At 49.0% G+C, this 25,037-nt stretch overlaps 8 protein-coding genes across 8 annotated transcripts; 5 read left to right on the top strand and 3 right to left on the bottom strand. All coding sequences in view use genetic code 12, as the record gives it.

Moving 5' to 3' along the window:
* Nucleotides 1–1,308: 1,308 nt before the first annotated feature.
* Nucleotides 1,309–2,571, bottom strand: RLM1 (Rlm1p; the record flags this gene model as incomplete). Its single annotated transcript, XM_002615412.2, has 1 exon — nt 1,309–2,571. One exon carries the CDS (start codon nt 2,569–2,571, stop codon nt 1,309–1,311), a length of 1,263 nt encoding a protein of 420 aa, XP_002615458.2.
* Nucleotides 2,572–5,615: 3,044 nt separating this feature from the next.
* Nucleotides 5,616–13,085, top strand: FOB63_003464 (uncharacterized protein; the record flags this gene model as incomplete). Its single annotated transcript, XM_002615413.2, has 1 exon — nt 5,616–13,085. The coding sequence occupies one exon, from the start codon at nt 5,616–5,618 to the stop codon at nt 13,083–13,085; it is 7,470 nt and encodes a 2,489-aa protein (XP_002615459.2).
* Nucleotides 13,086–13,198: 113 nt separating this feature from the next.
* NAT4 (Nat4p) lies at nt 13,199–13,846 on the bottom strand (the record flags this gene model as incomplete). Its single annotated transcript, XM_002615414.2, has 1 exon — nt 13,199–13,846. The coding sequence occupies one exon, from the start codon at nt 13,844–13,846 to the stop codon at nt 13,199–13,201; it is 648 nt and encodes a 215-aa protein (XP_002615460.2).
* Nucleotides 13,847–14,148: 302 nt separating this feature from the next.
* On the top strand, nt 14,149–14,580 carry FOB63_003462 (uncharacterized protein; the record flags this gene model as incomplete). The annotated part of the gene is made up of 1 exon (XM_002615415.2): nt 14,149–14,580. One exon carries the CDS (start codon nt 14,149–14,151, stop codon nt 14,578–14,580), a length of 432 nt encoding a protein of 143 aa, XP_002615461.2.
* A 2,460-nt stretch (nt 14,581–17,040) lies between these two features.
* Nucleotides 17,041–19,241, top strand: FRE10 (Fre10p; the record flags this gene model as incomplete). The annotated part of the gene is made up of 2 exons (XM_066102323.1): nt 17,041–17,907; nt 17,958–19,241. The coding sequence occupies 2 exons, from the start codon at nt 17,041–17,043 to the stop codon at nt 19,239–19,241; spliced, it is 2,151 nt and encodes a 716-aa protein (XP_065958343.1).
* A 1,086-nt stretch (nt 19,242–20,327) lies between these two features.
* FOB63_003460 (uncharacterized protein) lies at nt 20,328–22,659 on the top strand (the record flags this gene model as incomplete). The annotated part of the gene is made up of 2 exons (XM_002615417.2): nt 20,328–20,420; nt 20,488–22,659. The coding sequence occupies 2 exons, from the start codon at nt 20,328–20,330 to the stop codon at nt 22,657–22,659; spliced, it is 2,265 nt and encodes a 754-aa protein (XP_002615463.2).
* A 356-nt stretch (nt 22,660–23,015) lies between these two features.
* On the bottom strand, nt 23,016–23,567 carry IMP3 (snoRNA-binding rRNA-processing protein; the record flags this gene model as incomplete). The annotated part of the gene is made up of 1 exon (XM_002615418.2): nt 23,016–23,567. One exon carries the CDS (start codon nt 23,565–23,567, stop codon nt 23,016–23,018), a length of 552 nt encoding a protein of 183 aa, XP_002615464.1.
* Nucleotides 23,568–24,351: 784 nt separating this feature from the next.
* MRPL6 (mitochondrial 54S ribosomal protein uL6m) lies at nt 24,352–25,014 on the top strand (the record flags this gene model as incomplete). The annotated part of the gene is made up of 1 exon (XM_002615419.2): nt 24,352–25,014. One exon carries the CDS (start codon nt 24,352–24,354, stop codon nt 25,012–25,014), a length of 663 nt encoding a protein of 220 aa, XP_002615465.1.
* Nucleotides 25,015–25,037: the final 23 nt, after the last annotated feature.

Genomic DNA, 25,037 nt, shown 5'->3' with positions numbered 1-25,037 from the left:
ACAATGACGCTGCAAGTGATTCTAGAAGTGATGCTAGAAAGATCTTGGTTTACGTACTGATCAGCCTAGATGGCATTTTTGTTTCGCCAAAGATGTTTAGCTATTTACCTGTGTTATTAAGTTGGTCTGAATGACCCAAACATGTATTCAATAAGATCTCTGAATTGAAACATTCTTGCTTGAGAAGTAGTTATCTAATTTCATTCAAATGCTGTCCGCGACAAGATCTATTTTCTAAATTGGCTCAAGATGATAACCATCGAGATACGAAATGAAATATCGATCATCTGATCTTCATTGCCCAATATACTTCGAATGCTTCAAATTTTTCGTTCGAGGGGGAACATCTAACATCCTCCATAAACTATCATATTTGCACACTTCTCATACTGGATTGATTAGAATTAGTCAAATATTTTCCTTAAAGCAATGCCCACCACTATTTTCGAACATTTTTCTACCGTATACTCACTTTACTAAGATTTGTATAGCTTGAGAAAACTTTAAAAATGAGATACGTTTCAACATAAACTTGTTGCATATCTTCCTTCTCATTTGGCACCTTTAACTATAAACACTAATTGAGTAGACAATTGTGCATGAATGAACCTTTACGCTCCCATGTTTCACATTCCCAAAGAAGTTGCTACTAAATGTTCAATCCTTGAATTAGGTTGAAACTTCAAGCCATAAACAATATTTTAATGGTCTATAAGAAACGCATTCCACCAGCGCGAGAATGCAATGGGATGTTCTTGTCTGATCCTACCAAAAGTGAAGGTTAGCGTCAGTTTGCCAGTACGTACAGTCTTGGTGTGTTCACAGGAATCGAACAGCAATGCATCTATGCGTCTCTGATGAAATATGCAACGTCCGCATGCGTAGGAGAACGCATTTCGGTTACACCAATTCCCCTGTTGCTGAATGAGGGGCAGTTAATGTCACTGCAACTCTATAAAATGAACACTTTGCAGGAACGGCAAGAAATGCGATGCTCAATCACCAAGAACGGGCGAAAAGGGGTGTGTAAAGCACTTGATGACCACTAGGTCTGTTTGCCAAACTGCTTTGGGAACATAAATATCCAAAACCTCCTAGCTCGGCCTCATTGGATTTGTTCTCTTGATCAAGAACATGCGTACCAATTTGGTTGGATGAACGATTAGAGAACACTCCAGGTAGATATCACACGAAGACTGCTGTTTATTGTCCTTGTAGTCTCTTTGGAAATCTACGGCAACCGAAGCGAATGGTGGAAAACCGTAGCATTTGCCACGGCATGATACGGTGCAGAAGAGTCCTTCAATGTCACTTTCTGTATTCGCGGTACGGCGCCATGTATTCTCCAGATTGGCCCTGCTGCAGGCCCTGCGGTTGTCCTTGTGTCTGTGATTGTTGGAACAGCGGCTGGCGTCCTATTGATGTTCGAGATGGATAGGCGCCCAGCATCGGCAGGCCGCCGTTCATGCCGACAAAGTAATGCGGCATGTTCGCCAGAAACGGCGTGAGACCCGTGGGCCACTCCTGGGCCGGGTACATGTTCAGCGGAGACGGGAATATGTCGTTCATATAACGCGACGGAAGAGCAGACACCGGCGTGTCGCCGTGGGCGAAGGACTGCTTGACCTTTTCGTCGTTTTCGGGCGGCGGGAACGGCGCCGCGCCATTGAACACCTGGTTGAACACCGGTGTGGGTAGAATGGCCGGCGGATAGTGTCCCAGCGGCAGCGGCTGTGGAAGGGCAGAAAACGCCACCGATGGCTTGCGGTCGGGGCTTTTGAGGCGGCCAAACCGCACTGCGGGCGGCGCCTTGTCTTTCTTGTCGCCGCTGTCCATGGCCGTGACGGTTTTGTCTTCGTCGTGGGCCTTGACGTCCTGCGGGATCTGGACGCGCAAAACAGGCCGCTGTGGGGCGTCGTCGGTGTGGAACGGCACGGACGGGCCCTGGAACACGGGCTGCGCGGGCATGGGCGGCATGTTTTTGGCCCGCTGCTGGCCCGAAGGCGCCACGGCGATCTGTGAGAACTGGTTGGGCATTTGCGCGATGGCGCCCATCTGGGCGGGCTGGCCGAGCTGGATCTGGGCGGCCTGGATCTGCGATGCTTGGTTGAGTTGGCCTTGGGAGATTTGCGGCTCCTGTTTGATGTGGTTCGGGATGTTGTTCGTCTGGCTCGACGTCGAGCTGGAATGCCTCTTTTTCCGTTTGCGGGAGGGCTCGCCGTCGCTGTCCAGGTCAAAGTCCAGGTCGCCCACGTCGTCGACAGGCACGTTGGGGAGATCGTCGTCAAAATGCGCCAACAGGGCCTTTTTCTTGTAGGCGCCGTAGTTCTCGGGCAGCTTCAGCTCGTGCGGCGTCAGCTGCTGGTAGCACTCGATCAACTGCTTGGTGTCGACCGATGAGAACTCGTACACCTTGTTGTTGTTGCCCACTATGATCACCGCCAAGTCCACCTGGCAGAGAACCGCCAACTCGTAGGCCTTTTTGAATAGGCCGGCCTTGCGCTTCACAAACGTCACCGTGCGATTACGGTCGTCGGTGAGCGGCTGGATTTCGATCTTTCTTCTGCCCATGGTGTTGATGTTATATAAATAGCACTGCGTTAGCGAACTGCAGGAGAAGGAACAGAGGTGTGGACAAGAGTTTTGGGGCCTGGGGAATTTGGGCCGGGCGCTTTTCGATGGGGCAATGTTTGCGGCCTGCGCTGCTCGGAGGGGCGTGCTGGGGTATGTGCGGCTGCGTCTGTGCTGATTCTGCCGAAAGCCGGGTTTTCAGGATGGGATGGGGTTTTTTTTTTGGTGTTTCTGTTGTCGGTCAAGGATTGCTGACGTGTCTATATACAGGAGGAGGAGGCTTTTTTTTGTTTCCGTGGTGGCGGAGAATTCCACTCTGGCAAGGTGTAAATGAACGGCTGTGGGACGTGGGCAAGAAGAGCGGGAAGACGTTGTTTTGTTTACGTTATTTTCTTTTGGCTTTTCCGTCTTCTCCCTTCATCTTTAAGCATTTCTTTGTTCTTTGTCGGTTCGCGCACTGGTGTTTCTGCATTCCACGGCGCTCTTTCCATGTCAAGATTTGCCGGCATTGTTTGGCGCACATTGGCTTTTTGGAACGTCTTCTCTTTAGCTTTTGCCTACTCTTTCGTGTCTGGTTTTGTTTTCGTTTTACCGTATGCGTTTCTCCCATTTACCTTCTTGTTGTTCTTGATTGCCAGTCTGGGCGATTCTGGTGCGCTTCTATTTAAAGCTCGATCCTGCGTGGCTTCGTATATCGGCACTTTTATTTTCCGCCGCTTTGCCCATGGCATTTTCCTCCAATGGTGGCCATCGGAAGTTGGTGGTTAAAGCCGCATGCTCGTCGAAACCGAAATGTCCGTGTGGGGCCATCGCCAACCTGCTCCAACTTCGGCGCCGAAAATCGTACCATGTTTGCAAGCCGGGCCATCTAGCGTCTTGGTGAGTACATATCCACCAGGCGAACAATGCGGATCGTAATGGGCCGCGTAATTGCGCATTAGTTGATGCAGAGAGGACGATCAGAGTCAACGGACGAGATGTGATTGGGCCGCATCTGGTCGGCCCTAAGTATTGGCCGACTGGAACAATGGGCCGGTTCGATCGCTTCGCTTCGAAGAATGGAGAAGAATGGTCTTCTGCGTGCTGGCTATTGCATCATGGTACTGCAATTGAGCAAGATCAACCATTGTGTTGCCGTAGGCCCGGCAGATGTTGCAATATCGTTTCGGGATCAACTGGATGATATCTACTAGCCTCAAGTACAAGGCGTGCCACGAAAAACTTGAGAGCAATGTCAGATGCTGGGCGGAGCGGTGTCTGTAATCGCCTGAACTTGTATTTCTACACTCTGTTTCGCCTGAATTCTGCATTCCCTGTCGCCTGAATATTCTGTATTCCCTGTCGCCTGAATTCTGTATTCCCTGTTGCCTGAATTGTATTTGCCCTCTTGTACCTTTGCCTGATCCGTTGATTCTGCGCCCAATAGATCCTTATTCTGCTGATTTCTCGCCTCGATTCGGGCCATTTCCTGTTGCGAGCTTTGCCGTTCTTGTTTCGCTAGTCAACGACATCAAACAGAAGGATCTTGATCTGCTCGAAAAGACAAACAGATTGTACCGCCATTGAGAACCTTTTGACCATCCAAAATACGAAGTTCCTGTTCTAGTACCACTTTGTGCGTATGTAATGGTACCGAAGTGCACCTACACTGTGAAATCTCAACATACACTTTGCCTGTGTCTATGTTCCAAAAGCTCACTTACTCAAGTCAATGTTCGGTCCAACAACTTCTTCGGCACTTCTCTTTGGAAAGACAGATCGAAACCACACCACTTCGACCGGTGGAAGCTGCTGAGTTCCGAAATCTCCTTCTCGTCGTCACACCAGGCCAGGACGTATAAAGGACCTTATACACTAAAAGCACATATACACTAAAAGCTCTGGAAGCTGCATCCGGTCCACACGTAGGCTGTGGACTCCAGACTGGCATCCTTTACCTTTCGGGCTCTTTGTTTAACTTGTTTGGACAATGGTGCATCTCTGTCTTACATTGCTGTTGTTCAGACTTACTACTCAAGACATAGTGTGCAATTTCAGAAAGAGCTCAGACGAAAAGCAATTACAATGCCAAGGCAACTCCAGCTGCTCCGGCAGAAAATGCACTCTATTCGTTTTATGCAACAATTGATCTTTGGAGAGTTTGTCAGCCCATAACAACCGAAGATCTTTATAATACAGACACCTAGCTGTACAAACAGAGACTTGTGATCTTGACAGACTGGCATGCCAGAAAACATAAAGTTGCGGCGAGTAATATTAATGCTGGCACATCAGATATTAGACTGCAAGAACTGCAGATCTTGTGTTTGAACCGGCTTTCGTTTGTATAAAAATGAGACCTAACTCAAATAAAGATTATAACCATGCAAAAAGGAAAATGACGGAAACTGATCTGATATTGGCCTTGCTATGACAGCTCAATAGAGTTATCAGTCAGTAATAAATTTTCTACTTTGCATTGGTTCTTATCTCTAGTATATAATATTCCAATCATTGCCGTCTGCTTGGAATTGTGGTCACTAGTGCTGAATAGATTCTTATAGTCAATTCGCAATATTTCTCAGTCCACACAACGAACGCAAGAAAGTCAAAAATCACAAGAACAAAAATCAATAAATAAAAGGACTCAATTTTTTCAGCTTTTTTTTTCTATTTTTCAACACTTTCAACTTTTATACGCCTTTTATTCCTTAGCTTCATTTGGCCGAACAGTCTTATGTTATGTTCAGAAAAGGCCACCGCAGAAAAATCCTGCACAACGCGCAATTTCATTTCGTGTCTCGGTGTTTACCATTGACTCGAATGGCTGCAAAAGCAGAGAAGAAAGGCTCTAACATAAATAGGCTGCTATCCCGCACATTTTTCTTTGCCGCTTTTATATCCCCTTTTTCCTTCCCGTCTTGGCTACGTGCATAACACCCCCTCCTAATTATGCACCCTCAGACCCGTCCTGCACAGAACGCTGCACCGTCGATCTCTCGCTCTCTCCAATTTCTTCCACACCAATACGCCTTCTTTTCCAGTAGTTCTCGCTGGACATCACCATGAGCTCGAGACAAAAACAAACGCGCGCAAAGCGCCGCGCCCATGTCCAGCAATACAGCACGGGCTCAGCGGACCCTGCTTTGCCTCCAAACCCCGCTCCGCTGGCGCCGCTAGCGGCCGTGCAGCCACAACCCCAGAGTGCCGTGGCAGCACAAAGCACTGCACCGGATCCTGCTGCGGATCACGCTGCTGCAAACCAGACAGCACTGGCTGAGCAGCCGCCGCTGCTGTGGGATCCTGCTTGGGACGACAAGTGGGAAGAAGACAATTGGGCCCAGAGCGGAGGCTCAACAGCTCTGAAGGCTCCTGTTGTGCATGGACAAAGCCACACCACTCAATTCGGCAGAGCGAACCCATACGAACAGAAGGAACCGGAAAATATTGGCTTTCATGACCACCAGACGAATATTTCCGAGGCAGGAACACGAAACCAGAACCCGACACCTCAGCATGGCGCTGAACAGACTCAAGAACAGGATTGGAACGACTGGAACGACGACTGGAACGATGACGGAACCCCGATTGACAACCCATATGAGCAAGAAGTCTCGGAAATAAAGGTTTCTGATGCGCCCAAGCCGACACTCCAAGCATCTCCTTTTGCTCCAGAACATTCGCCTGTTCCTCTAGTGGCACCAACGGCTCAGGCGCCAGGAAATCACTGGAACACGGATACGGCTGAAAATTGGCTGAATAATGTCAACAAGACTTCTCATGCAGATTCCGGGGAGAAAGACCCCGCAGTCGATTTATGGGAGGATGACAACTGGCAACAGCAGGCAAGTCATGATGACAACCAGGTTCAACCGGAACAACAAACTGACCACGATGAACATCAGGAACAATGGGAACAATCCCCTGTTGTCAGCCATGAGCAGTGGGAGCAAAAAGAGTCTCAAACACATGGCCCTGATCAATGGGAACAACACCCCCAACACCTCCACGGCGAGGATCTCAATCAATGGGGGCAGAATTCTCATAGCGAGCATCATGACCACTGGGAAGAAGAATCACACAGTAAGAACCGCGACGAAGAGAACTGGGACTACGGTCACGAAGAGGCTGTTGAAGATCAAGACCAATTTTGGAATGATCAGGAACAACCTACCGAGGAGCAACATATAGAAAGCCAACATCAATGGCCAGAGGATGATGTGGAACAGCATCCTTATCAATCTTGGGAACATGAAAAGCCGGAGAATCCACAACAATCTTGGGAGCAAGATGAATCTGACCAGCATCACGAGCATCACGAGAATTATGAGCATGAGGATTTTGTTTCTCACGAGCAGATTCCACAGCATACCAATCCACACGAGCCACAAGCGAGTGAAAAAGAGGAGTATATTGAAGAACAAAAGTTGCATGTACAAACGTGGGAAAACGAACGCCAGTCGGAGTATTCTCTCGATGAGACAAATGAAGACCAGTTCCCTCCTCAATCTCCAGGCCAATGGGAGTCGCTTCAGAATGCGTCTCAAGAAAATATGAACACGTTTTTGCACTCACAGAACAGGGAACATGCATCACAATATCCGGAAAATGAAGAGTTGGAAGAATCTGACCATACCGCTGAAGTTGTGCAACCAGAAACAGACCTTGATGAATCTGCAACAGATAATTTCGCTCAAGAAAACCAGGAAACAACAGATGACTTCTTCAATCAGATTGGCGCTGAACAAGAACAAGCACAAAGTAAGCAGTTTCTGTCATATGAGCCCAAACCAGATGCAGTGTGGCAGGATCATGTGTCTCATAAAGAATGGAATCCATCAAACGATGACCTGGTGGTATACACACGTAATGAAAGCTTACACGTGAAGGCAGACGACCTTTTCCCGGAGGAAGACGAGTTTTTACCACAATCTTCTTCAAAAAGCGAAGAACCCTATGCGCATGAAGAGTCTCAAGTGGACGCACCTGCGACTGAAGCGACATTTGCAGGGGAGAGTGGAGACCAGAACCAGGACGAACCAATTCAGGAACAACAGCCGGGCCCATTGCAACCCCAAAGTGAGATTCAAGAGCAAAACGAAACGGGCGTCCAACCCCAAGAAACCGAACACAGCAAGCTCAAGGCACTTGAAATGTTGGATTTGGATGACGATTTATTGTTGGATGACGACTTTTTGGAAGAGGATGATGTTAACGTGGAAGGAAACGACGGAGCGGTGTCAGAGGAAAACAGCAATGCACAGGTCCTGGAAACCTTGCAAGCGCCGATTCAAACGTCGACACCCGCACATACTTCGCTCCGCCCTACGGAAAAGAAACTGTCTTTTGCGTCAAAGTATTCTAAGCCAGCTGAACAAAGCGTCCCCAAGCCTCAATATACCCCTCAAACTCTGGTTTCTGCCCCTGTTCCACCGCAAAAAGTGATCTCAGCAGCAACTATCGCAGAAGACGAGATGAAACGGAAGCTCGAAGCCAGTAAGAAGAAAAATGACGCCTACGACTTGCCTCTGAACTTGATGCCACAGAAACCAAAACCCGCGTCTCGGGCGGCCTCCAGCCAAACAGCAACAAGACCAACACGGCCCACAGTCGCCGCTGGCCCTGGTGTTGGCGCCCTGGCTCGCTCGTCCACCTCGACCAGTGAGGTTTCGACCACCAGCACCAGCAAAAAGGCATTCTTCGAAGACTTACCTGTTCCAGCACCACCAAAGGCCCTGCGTCCGCCGCGGGCAGCAGCAGCAGCAACTTCAGCTCCACCTGTGGCTCAGCAGCCAGCCTTGCCCAGTGCACCGCCAACAGCATCGCTCAAGTCGCCAAAGAATCCTTATGCGAAGTTGGCGCCAAAAAACAGCATCCCGCCGTCAACTAGCGCTCCTGTTCCAGGTAATGTAGCGACTGGAAGCAAGTACGAGCCACCTCTGGCCCAGGGAGCGCCGCCAATTCCGCATGGTGCATCAATGGGCGTTGTCCCGCCTCCGGGAATTGTGCCTCCAGGTATCAGCCTGGGAACACAACAAGGTATCCCGCAGGGAGTTGTTCCTCCAGCTTCTCAGCCGGTTTCCTCGCTTCCGCATTCCTCTCAAGCCCATGCGGTCAATCCTTACCAGCCACAACATCCGCCTGTGGGTGTTGTTCCTCCTAAACAGGGAATGGTGCCTCCACAGACTATGCCTCAGCCTCCACAGAACGCTGGCCAACAGAGTATTGTACCTCCTCAGAGCATGATGCCTCCACAGAACATGATGCCTCCACAGAACATAATGTCTCCGCAGAAGATGGTTCCTCAGAATATGGCTCCACAGAATATGGCCGGACCACCTGCAGCCCATGTTCCACCTATGGGCCAGGTGCCTCCGCAGCATATTGGTGCGCAACCCATGGGAATAGCTCCTGGAGCTGTTCCGCCTCGCTCGAAATTTTCTCCGCAAGGACCTCAGGCAACCAAGCCTAACGATAAGGAAAAAGTGGCTTCTCCACGCATCAACGTTAACGTGCCACGGACATCCGAGAAGGGAAGCGTCACTAGCCCTTATATCCCCAATGCTGGGCCATATGCGCCTTCCAACCGCGGCCACTCGCGGACTAGCTCTATCATTGGTGGCCGTGCAAAGGAAGGAAACCCATATGCACCTGTCGCACCATCGGGTCCTAATTCCTCGTTAACACCTGCGGCAGCTCAAAACTACCCTCAGAAGGGTCCTTTGACCAGAAACAGAGGGAGATCAGTCGGCAAACACGGCCACGGAAAGGCGCATGTTGAAAAAATCGAGAACCCAATGGCTTTGCTCGAGAGACAGTTTCCGATTTTCCACTGGAGCGCCTCTTCCAACATTGCCTACTTGATTCCTCACGCTCCCACTGGGTTTGGACCTGCTACTCGTGCTGTTACAGTGACAAAATGTTCCAGTGTCGTGCACAAGTTGGACATGTATAATGAATTCCCTGGCCCGTTAACAAAGTCGAAATCCAAGAAGAAGGACATTGAGGCCTGGTTGGAGAAGAACATAAAATCATTGGAGGCAAAGCAAGCCACAGACGAGCTTCTTCTTGCGAAAGTTTTGCTTGCTCTTTTGCGTCATGATTCTGCCCCAAATAATAGTATGTTGAACCAAAACGTCGCGTCTGTTTTGAACCCTCAGTTGGACTATTCTACCGAGGAGAAACCACAGGTGTCGTTCATGATGCAAAGCTCTGTGACTTCCAATGCTTCAAAGTTGGATAATGCCGCAATCAACACTATAGCCAGCATGCTTCAAGTCGGCGATCGTGAAAACGCAATGAACTTTGCTATTTCGAGGCAAGACTGGGCTCTCAGTCTTGTTATCGCTCATTCAATAAGCCCTGAAAAGTTTGCTCAAGTTGCTTCCCACTACTCCAAAGCGATGTTCCCATTGCACAAGAACACACACAACAAGACATATCATTTGATGTCCATTATGTTGAGATGCTTTGCCGGAAATACCAAGAGCCTTGTCGAGTCTTTCTCGGTGGATCCAAACGAAACTGAATTTGCCAAGCAGAGCTACAGAGAAATCATTGCAGCGGCATTGGTCAATGGCGTTACTGGTGAATTTTTCATTGAGTATGGTGGCTTTTTGGCAAGCGCCGGTATCACATGTGGCAGCGAAATCTGCTATATGTTAGCAGGTGTAATCATGTCAAGAGTTCCTTTGCAAAACGGCAATGTGTTCCTTTCCGTGGGTTCTTTCACTCAAAGCTTGGTGTACACTGAAATTTACGAGTACATTCTTCAGACGTCTCCAATGACATCCAATGTGATCCCCCCCACTGGAATTCCTCATTTGATTGAATTTAAGATTCACCGTGCGCAGGTATTAGCAGACTTGGGCCACTTTACGACTTCTAAGAAATACTGCGATGCCATCAACAGCACCTTGAAAGTACTTGGAAAGTCGCCTCTTGTCAGCGCTCAAGCGCTTGCTGAGTTTCAGACTTTGGTGATGCGCTTATCTGAAACTTCTTCGAGCGAGTCCGGATGGTTGGGCAGTAAATTGAGCAAAGTCAACTTGGACAAAGTCTGGGGTCAGTTGGACAAGTTCATTGGCGGTGAAGAAGGAGCCGTTAAACCGGCGGAGAAGGGCGTATTCAGCAAATTCAGTCCTTCACTTTCCAGAAACACTTCTGCTTTGGACATTACCCAGATTCCTCTTCCTCATCTGCAACAGAGACAGGAGGGAAGCTTTCTTGCTGGTACACCTTCAGACATTGGAAGCCCTTCAAAAGCACGTACTCAGACTCATCTGAGGTACGCTCCAACTCGTCCAAATGCAATGCATTCTACTAGCACGTCATCACCGGCCATAACCAACTTCACCCCTCCAGCTAGCCAGAACGGAAACCAGAGACACATCCTTAACCAATCTACGCCTATTGCTTTACCTCACCATGACACGAATAGAGGCGAAGAACTCAGACAACAAGCGTTGAAGCACGGTGCTGTATCCCAAAGGCAAGCACACCCCAGCCATAGCCATGGAAATAGTGCTTACCCTAACAGCCCTTACGGAAACCAGAGCGGTCATATGCTGTCTCTGTCTATCGCTTCAGGCCACGGCGTGTCTTCTCGTTATGCGCCTTCGCATGAAAAGAGAAATTCTGTGGGCAGTGTCTCGTCTGTCGAGCATTCGGAGGAGGCCCACAGACACGAGCGTTTCTATGGCAGAGCATCAACACATAGCCACTCTCGTGAGTCTTTTAGGAATGAAGGCAGCGAGTATCCCGAGAATGCCACAAGGAGATTGTCTGCGGACGCCGTTCCCAACACCATAAATGAGTCCGGCGAATTCCATGCACAGGAAGAGGAGAAGGAAAGTGAAGCAGGATTGGAAGATGTCGAGGAGCAGGGAAAGGCTGACGCAGCTGCTGAAGAGCTAGCTGCAGAGCCTGAACACCGTCCTCATGAGCAACCAGACGAGGAAGTTCCTACACAGACAGAAGAGCCAATGCCGCCACAAAAGGAGGAGCTCGAAGAAGAATCTTCGAATAAGCCCGAAAATGTGCCTCAATCGGTAGAACAAGAGCAACAGCAGATTCCAAAGGAAGCTGAAGAACCTAAGAAACATAAAGAAAGCCACCTGATCGCTCCACCACCAAAGAAGGGCCCCGCACCTAAAAGAAACAACCCCTATGCTCCTGGAGGATCCAGAACAGTGAGTAGAGGAAGCAACAAATACGGGCCACCCGGTGGTGGTTCCAAATATGGGCCTTCTGGCGGCAGCTCAAAGTACGGTCCTCCAGAAACGGCTCTTCGTAGCCAGGAGAGCAAAAACACCGAATACGAGTCTTCTTATCCGGTGAGTACTAATCCTGTCTTGGAAGTCAGTGAACCACAAAAGTCTGAAGCCGACGAGTCTGCTCTCGCAGCGCTGACAAACTCACGCACGCCAGCGTCTCCTCGCACGCCAGCAGCTACTCCAGTAGGATACTCATCAAAGGATGTTTCGGAAAAGGCCGAGGATGAAGAGAACAAAATGCCATCCATGCGCCCTCAAGGATCAAGGAAGGTTGAGGAGAGGAAGGAGCAAAATAAGAACTATGCTCCTCCACCACCAGCAAATGTTGATGTGAGCTTTGAAGAAGGACCAGGTCCAGTCTACGAACCGCCTGTCGCGGGCTACGAGAGTCCGATTTCGAAAAAGCCATTGATTTTGAACACAGCCCAGTCTCCTGCTATGAAGGAGTTTGCCAATCCATTCCAGCACAATAAGACGGCGCTGATCCAGATGGAAGGTGGCCTTGAGGACTTTTCTATTCCCGGGTCTCCTGAATACACCACGAGAGCCAACTCTGTGATTGGCAACAATGGATTGTATTCCAGCAGGTTGTCGCAGTCGCAACAAACCGAATTGTACCATCAGTACGAGGTGAAAGATGACACAGTGCTCGACTACATTCCTGTGGAGGAAGATGAAGAGGATGAAGAAGAAGCTCGCATACGGAAAGAAGCGCAAGCCAAGAAAGAGAAAGAGGCCGAGCAGCGGCGCAAGAGCGAACCCGTTTCTAGAAATTCGCATGAAGGGTCGGAGCGTACTGGAAGCCCAGGAGATGGAAGCGGGTGGTTCAAGGGCTGGTTGCCTAACAAAAAGGGCGACGATAAGCCCAAGCCCATCAAGGCCAAATTAGGCCAAGCCAACACTTTCAAGTACGACGAAAAGCTTAAGCGGTGGATCGACACCAGCCGTCCGTTGGAAGAGCAGCTCAAGGCCGCGGCGCCACCTCCACCGCCAAAAAAGAAAAACAAGCCGGAGGGTCCCTCGGGCAGATTCCCTCCCACAAGCGCAGCGCCGGAGAAAAAGGAAGAAAAGAGCGAGCTTCCTGGTAGACCGCCCAGAATTCCTGGGTCCGAAACCGGCCCGGGATCGCCAGGCGGCCGCCGCTTGCGTTCTCCACCAACAAACTTGGCCAACGCCGGTTTGGACGATCTCCTTTCGCTAGGAGCGTCGGCGCCAAGCCGCAAGGGCAAGAGAAGATACGTGAACATCATGGAAAAGTAGAAGGAAACGCCAAGATATCATGGAAAAGTAGAAGAAAACGCCAAAGATACAAGAAAAAGTACAACATGACATGAAGTATATGCATTGGTGCCCGAAATAGGCAATAAAAGTTACTAGAGGCTTCTGGTGAGTAAGAAGTAGTCTGGTCTGATCACTGCGCCTGACCGAAGCCTTCGGCACTGTGGAGATCCCGGCGCCAACACGTACCCTAGGCGAGTGTACCACTCAAAAGCCCGGTGGTTGTCTCCGAAAACCGTGAGACTAGTGCCCTCCATGGCAAGATGTTCCGACTGGGCCAAGTGCGGGTCGTTTTTCTTTTCGTCGGCAAGCTTAGCCACCGCATGGAAACTTGCCATGAGCTGGCGGCCCCACTGCATCAGCTGGCACTTTTCGATCACCTGGATCTCATATAGATAGAGATCTTTGCGGTCTTCCTGAACGGGCTTGAAAGCGACGAACGCGGCGATTTCTTCGCCAAGCGAGTACCATACAAACACAAGCCCTGCTTCCAGCAACTCGGCGAGTTTCTCCTCTTGCCAATTGGCGCCCTTGTGGGCAATATACATGTTGCCCATACAAGCGGCGATCACGTGCGCGAGTTTTTCAAGGTGGTTGTTGGTGACAGCCGTACTGGGAAAGCAATGGCGAGAATAGACGGCGTTGCGGCACGTGAGCGAAGCCGGAAACACTTGTTTGGCCAAAGATGCTAGCGATTCACCTAGCGGATCCATAAGAGCCGCGTTGTATTCGTCAAAGTGCATGATAACAGATGGAATCAGTGTAGGATACTGTAGGATATACTGTAGGATATACTGTAGGATATAGCGTAGGATATACTTTAGAACAGAACGACGAAAGTGAAGTAGGCTGGAGATAAGACAAGTGAGGAAACCCGGAAGTAGGACGTGGCCGGAATCGACAGACTTGAAGAGCGCAACGCGCAACTGCGACACGCGCAATGGCAATGGCGATGCGCAACGCCATGTGGAGGCGCGATGCGCGCTCCTGCGCCATCTGACACACTGCACCTCCACCTATAGCCATTGTACAGCCACAGAACATCATGCACTGGCCCAGTTCGCCCACGCGGCCATTGGACTCACTCGATGGCGTGGAAGAAAACCAGAAGGCCCGTGCGGCGGCCTTGTACCACCCGCTATCTTCGCCGCTCTCAAACAAAACTGGAGCTCGAGAAGAGAAGAAGCGCACCGAGATGATTAAGGCACGAGACCAGCTCCGACAGCAGCGGCTCTTGCTCGGGCGCGAGCGGACAAGCGAGAGAGAGAGCTACGCGCAGCAAATGGAGCTTTTGCGCCTTCAGGCAGCTGCTTTGGACATGGATCCCGATGACTGGGACCGAGAGACAGAGCAAGTTGAGGCGGACTTGGACGAGGCGTACGAGGCCGAGTTGGAGGAGTACATGTTGCAGGAGGAGCTCGAGTTGGAGCAGCAGCTCCGGGAGTTGCAGTTGAACGAGACGGCCAAGGGCGATTAGTGGAGCGGGCATTATAAGGTCTGTTGAGGCTATCGAAGGACTATCGAGGGTTTATTGAGGCTACAGCAGGTCTACTCAGGCTATCGAAGAACTACTGAGAGGCTATCGCAGGTCTATTGAGGCTATTGAGAGGCTACCGAATGTCTCCTGAGAGCTATCGAATATCTATTAAGGCTATCGAAGAACTGCTGAGAGCTACCGAAGGTCTATTGAGGCTATCGAAGGTCTATTGAGGCTATCGAAGGTCTAGACAGTAGGCAAATCCGGCAGGCCAATCAACGTATTGTGTCTTTATTGCCGCTAATCGCTGATGTGAGCTCCGTTCGAGACATCAATATGGTTCACCTTGGTGGGATTAGAACGACTATCCCATGATCTGGTCACGGCTTTGATCTAGTGCGTTGATCACAACCTCTCTGGGGGACAGACTTGACAAGGTTTGATCTAGGCGTTCGTCTTCAAGAGGATTTCTTGTGTTCGATTCATGTCGATTCATATCGATACATATCGATTCATGTCGATTCATGTCGATTCATTTTGATTCATTTTGATTCATATCGATTCATTTTGATTCATTTTGATTCATTTTGATTCATTTTGATTCATTTTGATTCATTTTGATTCATTTTGATTCATTTTGATTCATTTTGATTCATGTCGATTCATGTCGATTCATGTCGATTCATGTCGATTCATTTCGATTATTTTGATCATTTCGATTATTTCGATTATTTTGATCTATTTGATCATTTCGATTCATTTTGATCTAGAACCCACTCTTGATAAGGACGCGGGAAGCATCTGTGTGCTGACAAATCAGTGGGAAATAGCAAGAAGACATTCAGCCTTAGACAACTTCCTGGCCTTGCATGTCAATCTTTCTACGCACATCGCGATGACCTACAATCATATTCCACTCCCATGAATCAAAACCTCCTTTGCTCTATACTATCTTTGTTGGTCAATTGGCCCACCCTAATAGGTGGATCGCAATGTGTCAAAGCAATGCAAAGTGTGGTTGTAGCTAATTGAGGTGGGATTGGCTGGATGCAAATCATCTAAAAATGCCTGCAGCGAAAATCACCTTTGCTTGGCATGGACAAATGCTTCCGCCTTGTCTCACATACCCCCAAGTAGACCCGAATAAGCAGAGAATCCTCACGCCATTGACTGTGCCATAAGAAAGAGAACCGTCTCCGACCTTGTTAAAGCTGCTCCGCATCCCATAACCGACTTTAATGTGAAATTTTCACGTACTGGCAGCACCTGCATTCAACCGGAGGACTTTCTTCCCAAATTAAGCATTTAGATGGTAGGCCCTTTCACCTTATTGTGGGCATGCACAAGGGTAAAATATGAGTCGAGACGCAAGCACATTGGTTCAGGGGCGTGTGTCACGGTAACTGGGAAAGCACGCCGAAACGTGCAGAATCACAAGATGTATATTAGTAAAAATACCATGCCAGAAGAAATGCCGAGATGGTATTACAAATCAAAACTAGCCAGTAGGGGGCCCCCGGATAATGGAAGCGAAGGAAACGGGTACGCCTTGCGAATTAGATGCATTCACGAAAAAATAACAAAGGAAGGTACTACCGACACACCTGTGGAATTGCAAGCAGGCTGAATCCCCGAGAAGAGATGGATCCAGCGTATGGCACGCCGCAGATTGAAGAGATAAATGCACCGCGCTTAACCAACTGCCCAATAGAGCAAAGTCCACATACATACTGATGGGAATGTGGTATATCCGTTGCAGGATAGCCCCGGGCACATGGTGTGCCTGTCAGTTTCTCCGAGGCCTTTTGCGGATAACAGAGAAGCTTGTTGCAAGCCCCACAAAAGGGCGCCATCATAATGTCGCTTGTGGGTGGTGGCTGGGGCTACTGGTACGCTCGATTCCGGATCCGGCGCCTCTCAGTTCCCGAGTTGGAGAGACATGGCCTCAGCCGTAATCCGCATTGAGGTGCAGGACGCCAAGACGCCCATGCGCGGCGGCTGTATACCTGCCCCAAAATGTGAAAGTTTGCGCGTATTGTTCTCCGTCTCGGAATCCGCCCAGCCAATAATACTACAGATGCTGGAGGGGCCCATGACAATGCCGCATGTTTGATTATCAGATACAATCTATGTATTTTTGCCAGATCCCGGCCGTGGGCTCCCCTTTTCCACAATGGCCAGCTTAGAGATGGGAAAGTCGTCCAGCCGCACCTTGCCAAGACATATTTACCTTTCGTGCTGTCAAAATTTGGGCCAGAAACAAAATTACCACTGTACTGATCCCGTCTGATAAAATTTTGCTCATGTCTTGACGTGCGTCTCGGGGCTGCATAGTGTCTGCATTCTGCACACAGACCTTACACCTGCAACGGCCAGGCAATCATTAGTGGCCATGCGATTGGAGCTACGCAGCTGTACGTACAACATGCAGCCATTGTGCATGGAAGGATTGGGGGACTAATGCGGCCGTTGTCTAATGTAAGGTTTTTTTTTCGCCTTGTCCCATATAAAGATGGAAGGGTATCCGGCGCTGAAAGCGCGGTTTTCATTTCACTCCAGTCTCTCATGGTTGCAATCAAAAAGCTCGCCGCAGGAGCTGCCGTCCTTTCGACAGCTTTGGCTGACATCGATGGAACCACCCTTGTCCATAAAGACCAGATTCCTGCTCTCGCATGTCTGACGCTCATTGCCAAATCGGTTATCTTTACTAAGGCTAAAGATGGCGGATACTGTAGCGTGAAAAACCAGCCAGCTTTGGGTACGATGGCTCATTGCTTGATGCTGATGCCTCACAAAGGTGGTATCGACTACTTCATCTACCACACTTGCGCAAAGAATAACTTGACTGAAGAACAGTTCATGGATGCGTACAACAATGCTACCGACTTGTTGGTGAAGAACGTCACTGCGTACCCAGGCTACAACTTGACCAAGCCATTCTATCTTCCAGTGCAAATGGGTAAGAAGAAGCTTCGTGGTGCTTACGACTCGATCTTGGGTCGTTGGTACAACTACAACAGAGCCCACATCTACTCGTGGGTTCTCTTGGCCTACTGGGGATTTTTGGTTGTTCTTGCTGGCTTGGGCAGAATCGCCGAGTTTGCCTTCCCATCGTTTGTTCACTCGCTCAACGGTAAGGTCTCCAACACTTTCCGTAAGTACATCACTTTGCCAGCCTTGGCGGGCAGAAGACGTACCCAACATGGCACCATCTTCAAGATCTTTGACTTTGTCATTCCAACCAGATGGGAAAGTATTATGATTTCCATCTGGCTCATTTTGTGTTTGTCGTTCAACGTGGCCAACTACCACCATGACTCCCCCAACGTTTTGTGGAAGCAAAGAAGAAATGAGATGGGACGTAAGATTGCCGACAGAACGGGTATCATTTCGCTTTACATGATTCCCCAGCTCATGTTGTTTGCCGGAAGAAACAACTTTTTGCAATGGATCTCTGGTTGGACCCAAGCCCGTTTCCTTGTCATCCACCACTGGTATGCCAGAGCCGCCTGGCTTATGATGGTTCTCCACACCATTGGTATGACATACAACGGAAAGCTTTGGGCAAGTACGCGACTAGAAACAAGCAGCCATACGTCAGATGGGGTTACGTTTCTCTCATTGCTTCGTGTATCATGGTTTTCCACTCTTTGGCTGTGATGAGAAAGAGAAACTACGAGATGTTCGTGTTCGCCCACAACCTTCTTGGTGCCATCTTCGTTGCTGGTGCTTGGCTTCACGTCAAGCCAAAGGAGTTTGGTCAGTACATGTACGCTGCTGCTGCCGTTTGGTGTTTTGACAAGTTCTGCCGTCTCTGCCGTATGGCCTGGTTCGGTGTCAAGACTGCCGATGTGCAATTGATTGCTGACGAGACTTTGAAGGTCAAGATTCCTCGCCCATCTTCTTGGAAACCTGCTCCATTGCAACACGCCTTCATCTACTTCTTCAGACCAACCTGCTTCTGGCAATCGCACCCATTCACCATCGTGGACTCTGTTCTCGAGAAGAACACCATCACCTTCTACATTAAGGTGAAGGGAGGAATGACTCACGGCTTGTATCAATATTTGAGCACCCAGCCTGACCAAAGAGCCAACATCAAATGTTCTGTTGAGGGTCCTTACGGCCACAGACAACCATTGCAACACTACTCGTCTGTTTCCTACATTACTGGAGGAAACGGTATTCCAGGCTTGTACGCAAGTGCTTTGGATCTCAGCAGCAAGAATGCTGGCCAGAATGTCAAGTTGTACTGGGTGATTCGTCACTGGAAGTCTGTCGAGTGGTTCTACGAGGAGTTGAAGCGTTTGCAAGGCACCAACGTCCAGCCTATTGTCTATGTGACTCAATTTGACACTCCATTGGACAAATGCTTTATTGAGAAGTTCGAAGACAACACTTCGACCGACGAAAAGAAGCTGGAGGACAGCAACGGCAACCACATCAACAACTTGATAGAAAAGTTGTCGTTTGTGGACTTTAGACCTGGCAGACCAAACGTTGAGGAGCTTATTTTGCAAGACATCAACGAGTCTAGCGGAGCCATTGCATTTGTCGCATGTGGTCACAGCACTTATGTTGATGAAACCAGAAAGGTTGTGGCCAACAACTTGCCTGACGGAAAGCGGGTTGACTTCTTCGACCAGATCCAGATCTGGTAATCACTAATATTATACTGGTAATTGGTTCCTTGTAGGGAAGAATAGAAATCTTTTGAAATTAGAGTAAGATCGATGAATAGTGGCGATGGCTGGTATGGTTGTTGTTGTAACATGCATCCACTTCTTCTGTGTTCGAGTTTGTTTCTGTGTGTTTCAACCTGCGTTTGCAAGATTCATTTTACTAAGGTAAGTACATAACCTATTGCAATTGTTGGCTTTCTATTCATATTAGACGGATAGGCTAGCTACTCAACCTCGCTTGGGCTACACATACTTTACATACTATACTGAGAGATTTCGAATTCTATCTTCATACCTGAAATATACTCGGCCTCCAGATACGATTTGCTTAAGGTCTGATATGACTACCTTAGTGTTCGCCATGAAATATATTTTTCAAATAGACGTGTTGCATCACAATCGAAATATCTCATTCAACCGAAGCTAAAACTTGATTAAAACCTGCTTTAGCCAAAGGTGCAGTGGTGCCCGGTAATCCTAATCGTAGATCGCAGCAGTAGAGGCCATGTAATTGACTGCATTATGTCGATAAAGCGAGATTTTTAAGAACACGAAGATTAAGAAATAAGAGAGCTGAGAATAAGAGGTAGATGGGCGAAGAAGAATCAGCTAGGATGATAGCGACAAGATTTTGAACTGAATTCACCAACTTAAAACATTTGAGCACTTTGATCGTATTTGAGCACTTGATCGTATTTGAGCACTCTGATCGTCGCATCTGCACCTTCTCGCAGTACTCAGCACTTTCATTCTATGCTACGCCCATCAAAGGAACTGTCTCAGATCTGTGGTATGTGTCACACGTGACAGTACCAATCTTTTGACAGCGAAGCTACTCATTCAATGGGCTTTAAGTTGTGTGTACATGTCTGTGCGTTGGCGCATGTGGGGCACAGGCGACATTTTTCATCTGATCTGAGGCGGGCTCCGAACCACAGCCTCCTTTAATATGTAAACATAGGGTGTGCATACACGAAACGCTCGGCGGGTATATCACGTGTCATATAGCCTACTAGTCGAATTATTCGCCTTATTACTAGGAGACTACAATAAGTTCACAGCTGTATGGGCTGCGCCATTGTCTTTCATCGAAACGACGTCGAAATCTCGTTCTCTGTGACGAAAACAGGAAAACCTGTACCGGACACTGGCGCACCCGTACACCACATATCAGCGCGTCGTGCCCCATTTTAGAAAAAAAAAAAAACCCTGATCCGAACATCAGTGTATCCGCCTCAGGTCTACACCAGAAGTTCTGTTAAACCACATTTCTTCTTGGCTAAGTTTCCATTCGCTCGCTTCAAGACCTTTCTTTTACTTCTTCTTCACTTTTGGCGTTGCGCAAAACCACATCCAAATGATAGTGCCTACGCAAAGTGTCGACTTGGCCGTCCGAGCCGACAGCTCTTCATCATCTTCCAAGGCGTCTGAATCGAATTCATGCAAAGGGAAAAACGCCAACAGCAGCGCATGCGAAAAACCCGTCAATGAAGATGGGCTTGAGATCGGCCTAGGCGTGGGAATCCCCGTGTTTGTGATCTTGTGTATCTTGGGGTTCTTCGTGCTCAAAAACTACCGCAAAAACAAGCGGGAGAGTCTAGAACGGGACCCGGACTTTGACGAGAACGGCGAGGCCACGGCGCTTCCAGACTTCCCTGTTTTCACCAAGGAAGATCCGTTCGCCGGCCCTCAGAGAGGATATCCGATGATGGGCGCCAACCGTTCTGCCCAGGAACTCAGCAAATTCTCCACCAGAAACATGGACGAGGGCTACGACGGCTTTGTGTTGCCGTACCACCACGAAACCGGCTCCAAAGCTTCGTTGGACGAGTATGCCAAGCAGCTTATGGACAAGACCGACTTTAGACGCGATTCAGCCGTCCATTCCCGCACGTACTCGCACATGAACCCGGGCTCGCTTCGGGAATCTCCTCAGAAAAGCCAGCTAGGCGCCACCTACACCGCAGGCCAAAACGAGCCCGTGGGAAGACTTACACACACCGATTTCGGCCACGCCAACGCCTCGAGCACACTGCTTGGCGAAGACAAGTTCTACAATACGCAAGAGACGTTTGAGGACTCGCAGAATGGGTTTGACGTCAAGTACGAAAACGAGCCCCAGATGGCCGACGATGGCATAGAGTCGGTGAAAGATTTCTCCGACAGCGATAACGACGAGACCGAAAGCGAGGAAACAGTGAGAGAGGAGAGAAGAATACCGTCCTTCGATGTTTCGTCGCCTTTTGACGATCGCCACGACATTTCGACTCCTGACGAAGATGCAGACGCAGAAGATGCAGCTGCCAACACAACTGCAAAGACTGATACCACTGCAGACTCGGCAGATGCGCCCCAAGGCTCCAAGTTTGTAGGCGCACCTGAGGAAGCAGACATTTCAGGTGTGTCCGACGCATCTGTTGCAGCAAACACGTCAGGCTTGTCGCTCAAAAAGTCGCCTCGTGTGTCCACGTTGAATGCGATGAAGGAGGACGACGAAAACATGTCCAAGGAACAAGAAGAGCAGTTGGCCCGCATGAAATCCGTGTACCAGGTCTACTTTGACCGGAGTAACTCCGTCAAATCCGAAGCACACGGCGGCTCTTTCCAGCCCGACACGTCACAGCCTTTGCCCCAGATTGACGGTCTGAATAAGGTCAATGCGACGTTGAACGCTGACACCGACTACGCCAAGCGCCACACAACAGCATCCTCAGTTTATGACGCGGTGCCAGTTTTCCCAGACGAAGCCGAGGAATCTTCCAACGCACACCCAAACGGGCAACGGTATCCTCCACAGAACGGACACCCTGTGCAAAAAGGTTCATACAGAGCCCAGAATGGCTATCCGCAGTATCCTAACGGATCGAATGCATCTCCAAATGGACATCCAGGCTACTCCAACGGTTCTCCAAGCGCATACCCAGGCCAGACATCTCCGGAAGAGACCGACAGCGTACCTGCCGAGTTACCGCCTTTGAAGTCGCTTCCCCACGCCTCGGATATCCGCCATTCAACAATCGAAACGTTTACCGACTATGTTCCTCGTGGAAAAGTCACTTCTCCGTCATTGAGATTCGATAGCGAGTCGACATTTTCTTCACCGGCAACAAAAAGTACAGCAACGTTCGGACCGGCTTCAGGCGTTCCGCCTGTTCTTCATAACCCTTCGACTGACAGCGTTCCTTCGCCTTCCCAGTTGGCCCGTACTTCTGTGGTTATGTTGAATCCGGTTTCGGAAATCGCCCCTCTGCGCAAATACAAGCCCGCAGGCTCTTTGCCCTCTGGACCGGGCTCGCCTTCTCTTGCATCTCACAATGAGTGGGCTACATCGAGCGACGATCTTATACCTGCCAACAGGAAAAGTGCTGTGCGCAGAATGATGAACACGAACTTTTGATCTAGAAGGATCCGAACTAAAAATGGAAGCATGATCCTCCTTCTGATCTCTTTGAGGGGTTCGGTCTGCTGGTCATTCTAAAGGCCAGTTGTAGAGCCTTATCAACTGGTCGTTCGCCGGTCACGTTTCTGGTCATGTTGGGTCATTTTCAGGCCATGTTTCAGGCCATGTTAAAGGTATTTTCAGGCCATGTTTCGGTCATTGTACATCTCATTGTATGAACTCTACTGGATGATTGTGCATGAACTCATGCCCAGGCCAGCTGACTCGTGACCTCTCTGTGGCCACATCATGGCCCATTTCACTCTTACGTCTGTACGCCAATTATTCGCTGCATTATAATATACACCAGTGCACTAGGCCAAGTCGTAGTCGTCGATCTTGTTCTTGTACTTGAGCACGTTTTCCTTGATTTTCGACCCGTCGACCCACGTCAAATAATCCTCCAAGTTGCGCGTAACCAAGTACGCCGGGTCTGTAATCACATTGGGCCCAACACGGACATGGCCCTGCTCCACAAACGTATTGGCGTCTTTCATGTTCTGCGCCATCCGCATTCGACACATTACCACGCCGATTCTTCTCCGGCAAAATGCAGACACAGTCACCTTGTTCTCCAAGTCGGAAATCTTGGACTTGGTCGACAAAACGCCCATGTTATAGAGCTTTTCGAGCAAAAGCTGCTCGTGCTTGATCCGGAAAGGATCCGTGGGCTGTAGCAACGACAATTTATTGGCGAGTTTTCGGATCTCGCCGCAAATGCGGTTATACTTGTGATAGTCTTCTCTGTTCTGGATGTGGTACCGTGTCATGACCTGGGTGTCTCTGTGGCCCTTGTCCTGTTTCCAGTTAAGGAAATCGACCTTTTTGAGCAATTTCTGCTCGTGGTGTTTTAGTTGTCTGACCATGGAGAAATAGTTGATGTGAGAGATGAGATTTTTTGGTGATGAGGTGAGCGATAACGTGCATACAGAAATGACAAGACAGTCTTGCCTAATTTTCTTGATTGATTTGGACAGTTCTGGCCTGTTTGGTAATTGGTCCTGCTCTACGAAATAATGAAATTATAGGGAAGTAATAATGCTATAAAATGGGGAAATAGTAATACTTAAAATGGCAGAGCCACGTAGGCAAAAATAGATTTTTGGACCCTTTATACAATACCGTTGAAAGATCATTGAATGAAAATTAATTTCTATCTTTATTGATGTTCGCCAATGTTTCTTGCTGAAGCAGTTTGGCTAATGTTTTAGCATTTTCGCTGAAACACATTCGCTCAGTTTTCCATCTAAGTGGCCCTACAACTTTTGGCCTAATTTGCGCGAGCATTTGGGTGAAGTAATTTAGCCTAGACATGAACTATTAGTCTTCATAATTTCGACTCTACGAATTTTCTTTCCTTATTCTTCCATGCTGGAACCCGTCAACCGTAGTATTTTAGAATAATTTAACCTGAACCCGGGTCGAGTTAAAACCTAATCCGGAAATCAACAACGAGCCTACAGAAATCCAGACTGGCATCTCCAAAATACATTGAGCTAACAGGCGAAATCTTTCCGAGCACCAGAATCCATCTTGATTCCATCTTATAGTAGCAATTATATTCTCTTCTTCTCTTGTACTACTTGTGCCTGGTGTACGGGTGCACCACTCAAGCACAAATTTTTCCCACAGAAAAAATCAACCCCAAGCATGTTTGGAAAATCTGCCTTGAGAGGTGCCAGACACTTCGCCACTACATTAAGCCGGCCTTCCTATATAGGAAGCGCTCCCATCAGGTTGGCCGAAGGCATGGAGTGTTTCACGGAAGCAGTTCCGTTTGAGTTCTCCAAGTCCTTCACCAAAGGGAAACACACCATTTCTTTGAACAAGCAGATCGTGGTGAAAGGTCCCAAGGGCGTTTTGAAGACCGCCGTGCCGGACTTTGTTTCCATCACAAACGAGAACAACATTGTCAATGTGAGTGTGGAGAACCCGGACGACAAGGTGCAAAGATCCATGTGGGGAACTTCGAGAGCCTTGATCCAGAACAACGTTATCGGCACATCCGAGGGACACTTGGCCATCGTGAAGTTTGTCGGCACTGGTTACAGAGCGGCGATCGAGAAGGAGGGCGAAGATACTGTGGTGAGTCTAAAAGTGGGGTACCCATTCACGCCGAGATTGAAGGTGCCAAGCGGCTTGACCGTCACGTCGCCAAACCCAACCAGATTGTTGATTGAGGGCACCGACAAGCAGCAGGTGAAGTTGTTTGCTGCGCGGATCAGAGAGTTCAGAAAGCCGGAGCCATATAAGGGAAAGGGTATTTTCGTCGACGATGAGACGATCAAGTTGAAGCAGAAGAAGATCAAGTAGCCTGTAAATAGTCATCGATGTGC

This window comes from Clavispora lusitaniae, assembly GCF_014636115.1.
Source record: "Clavispora lusitaniae strain FDAARGOS_655 chromosome Unknown tig00000105_pilon, whole genome shotgun sequence".
In the NCBI taxonomy this organism is placed as follows: Eukaryota; Fungi; Ascomycota; class Pichiomycetes; order Serinales; family Metschnikowiaceae; genus Clavispora; species Clavispora lusitaniae.
The sequence above is the reverse complement of the archived record's forward strand: the minus strand, read 5'-3'. Positions and strand labels throughout refer to the sequence as shown.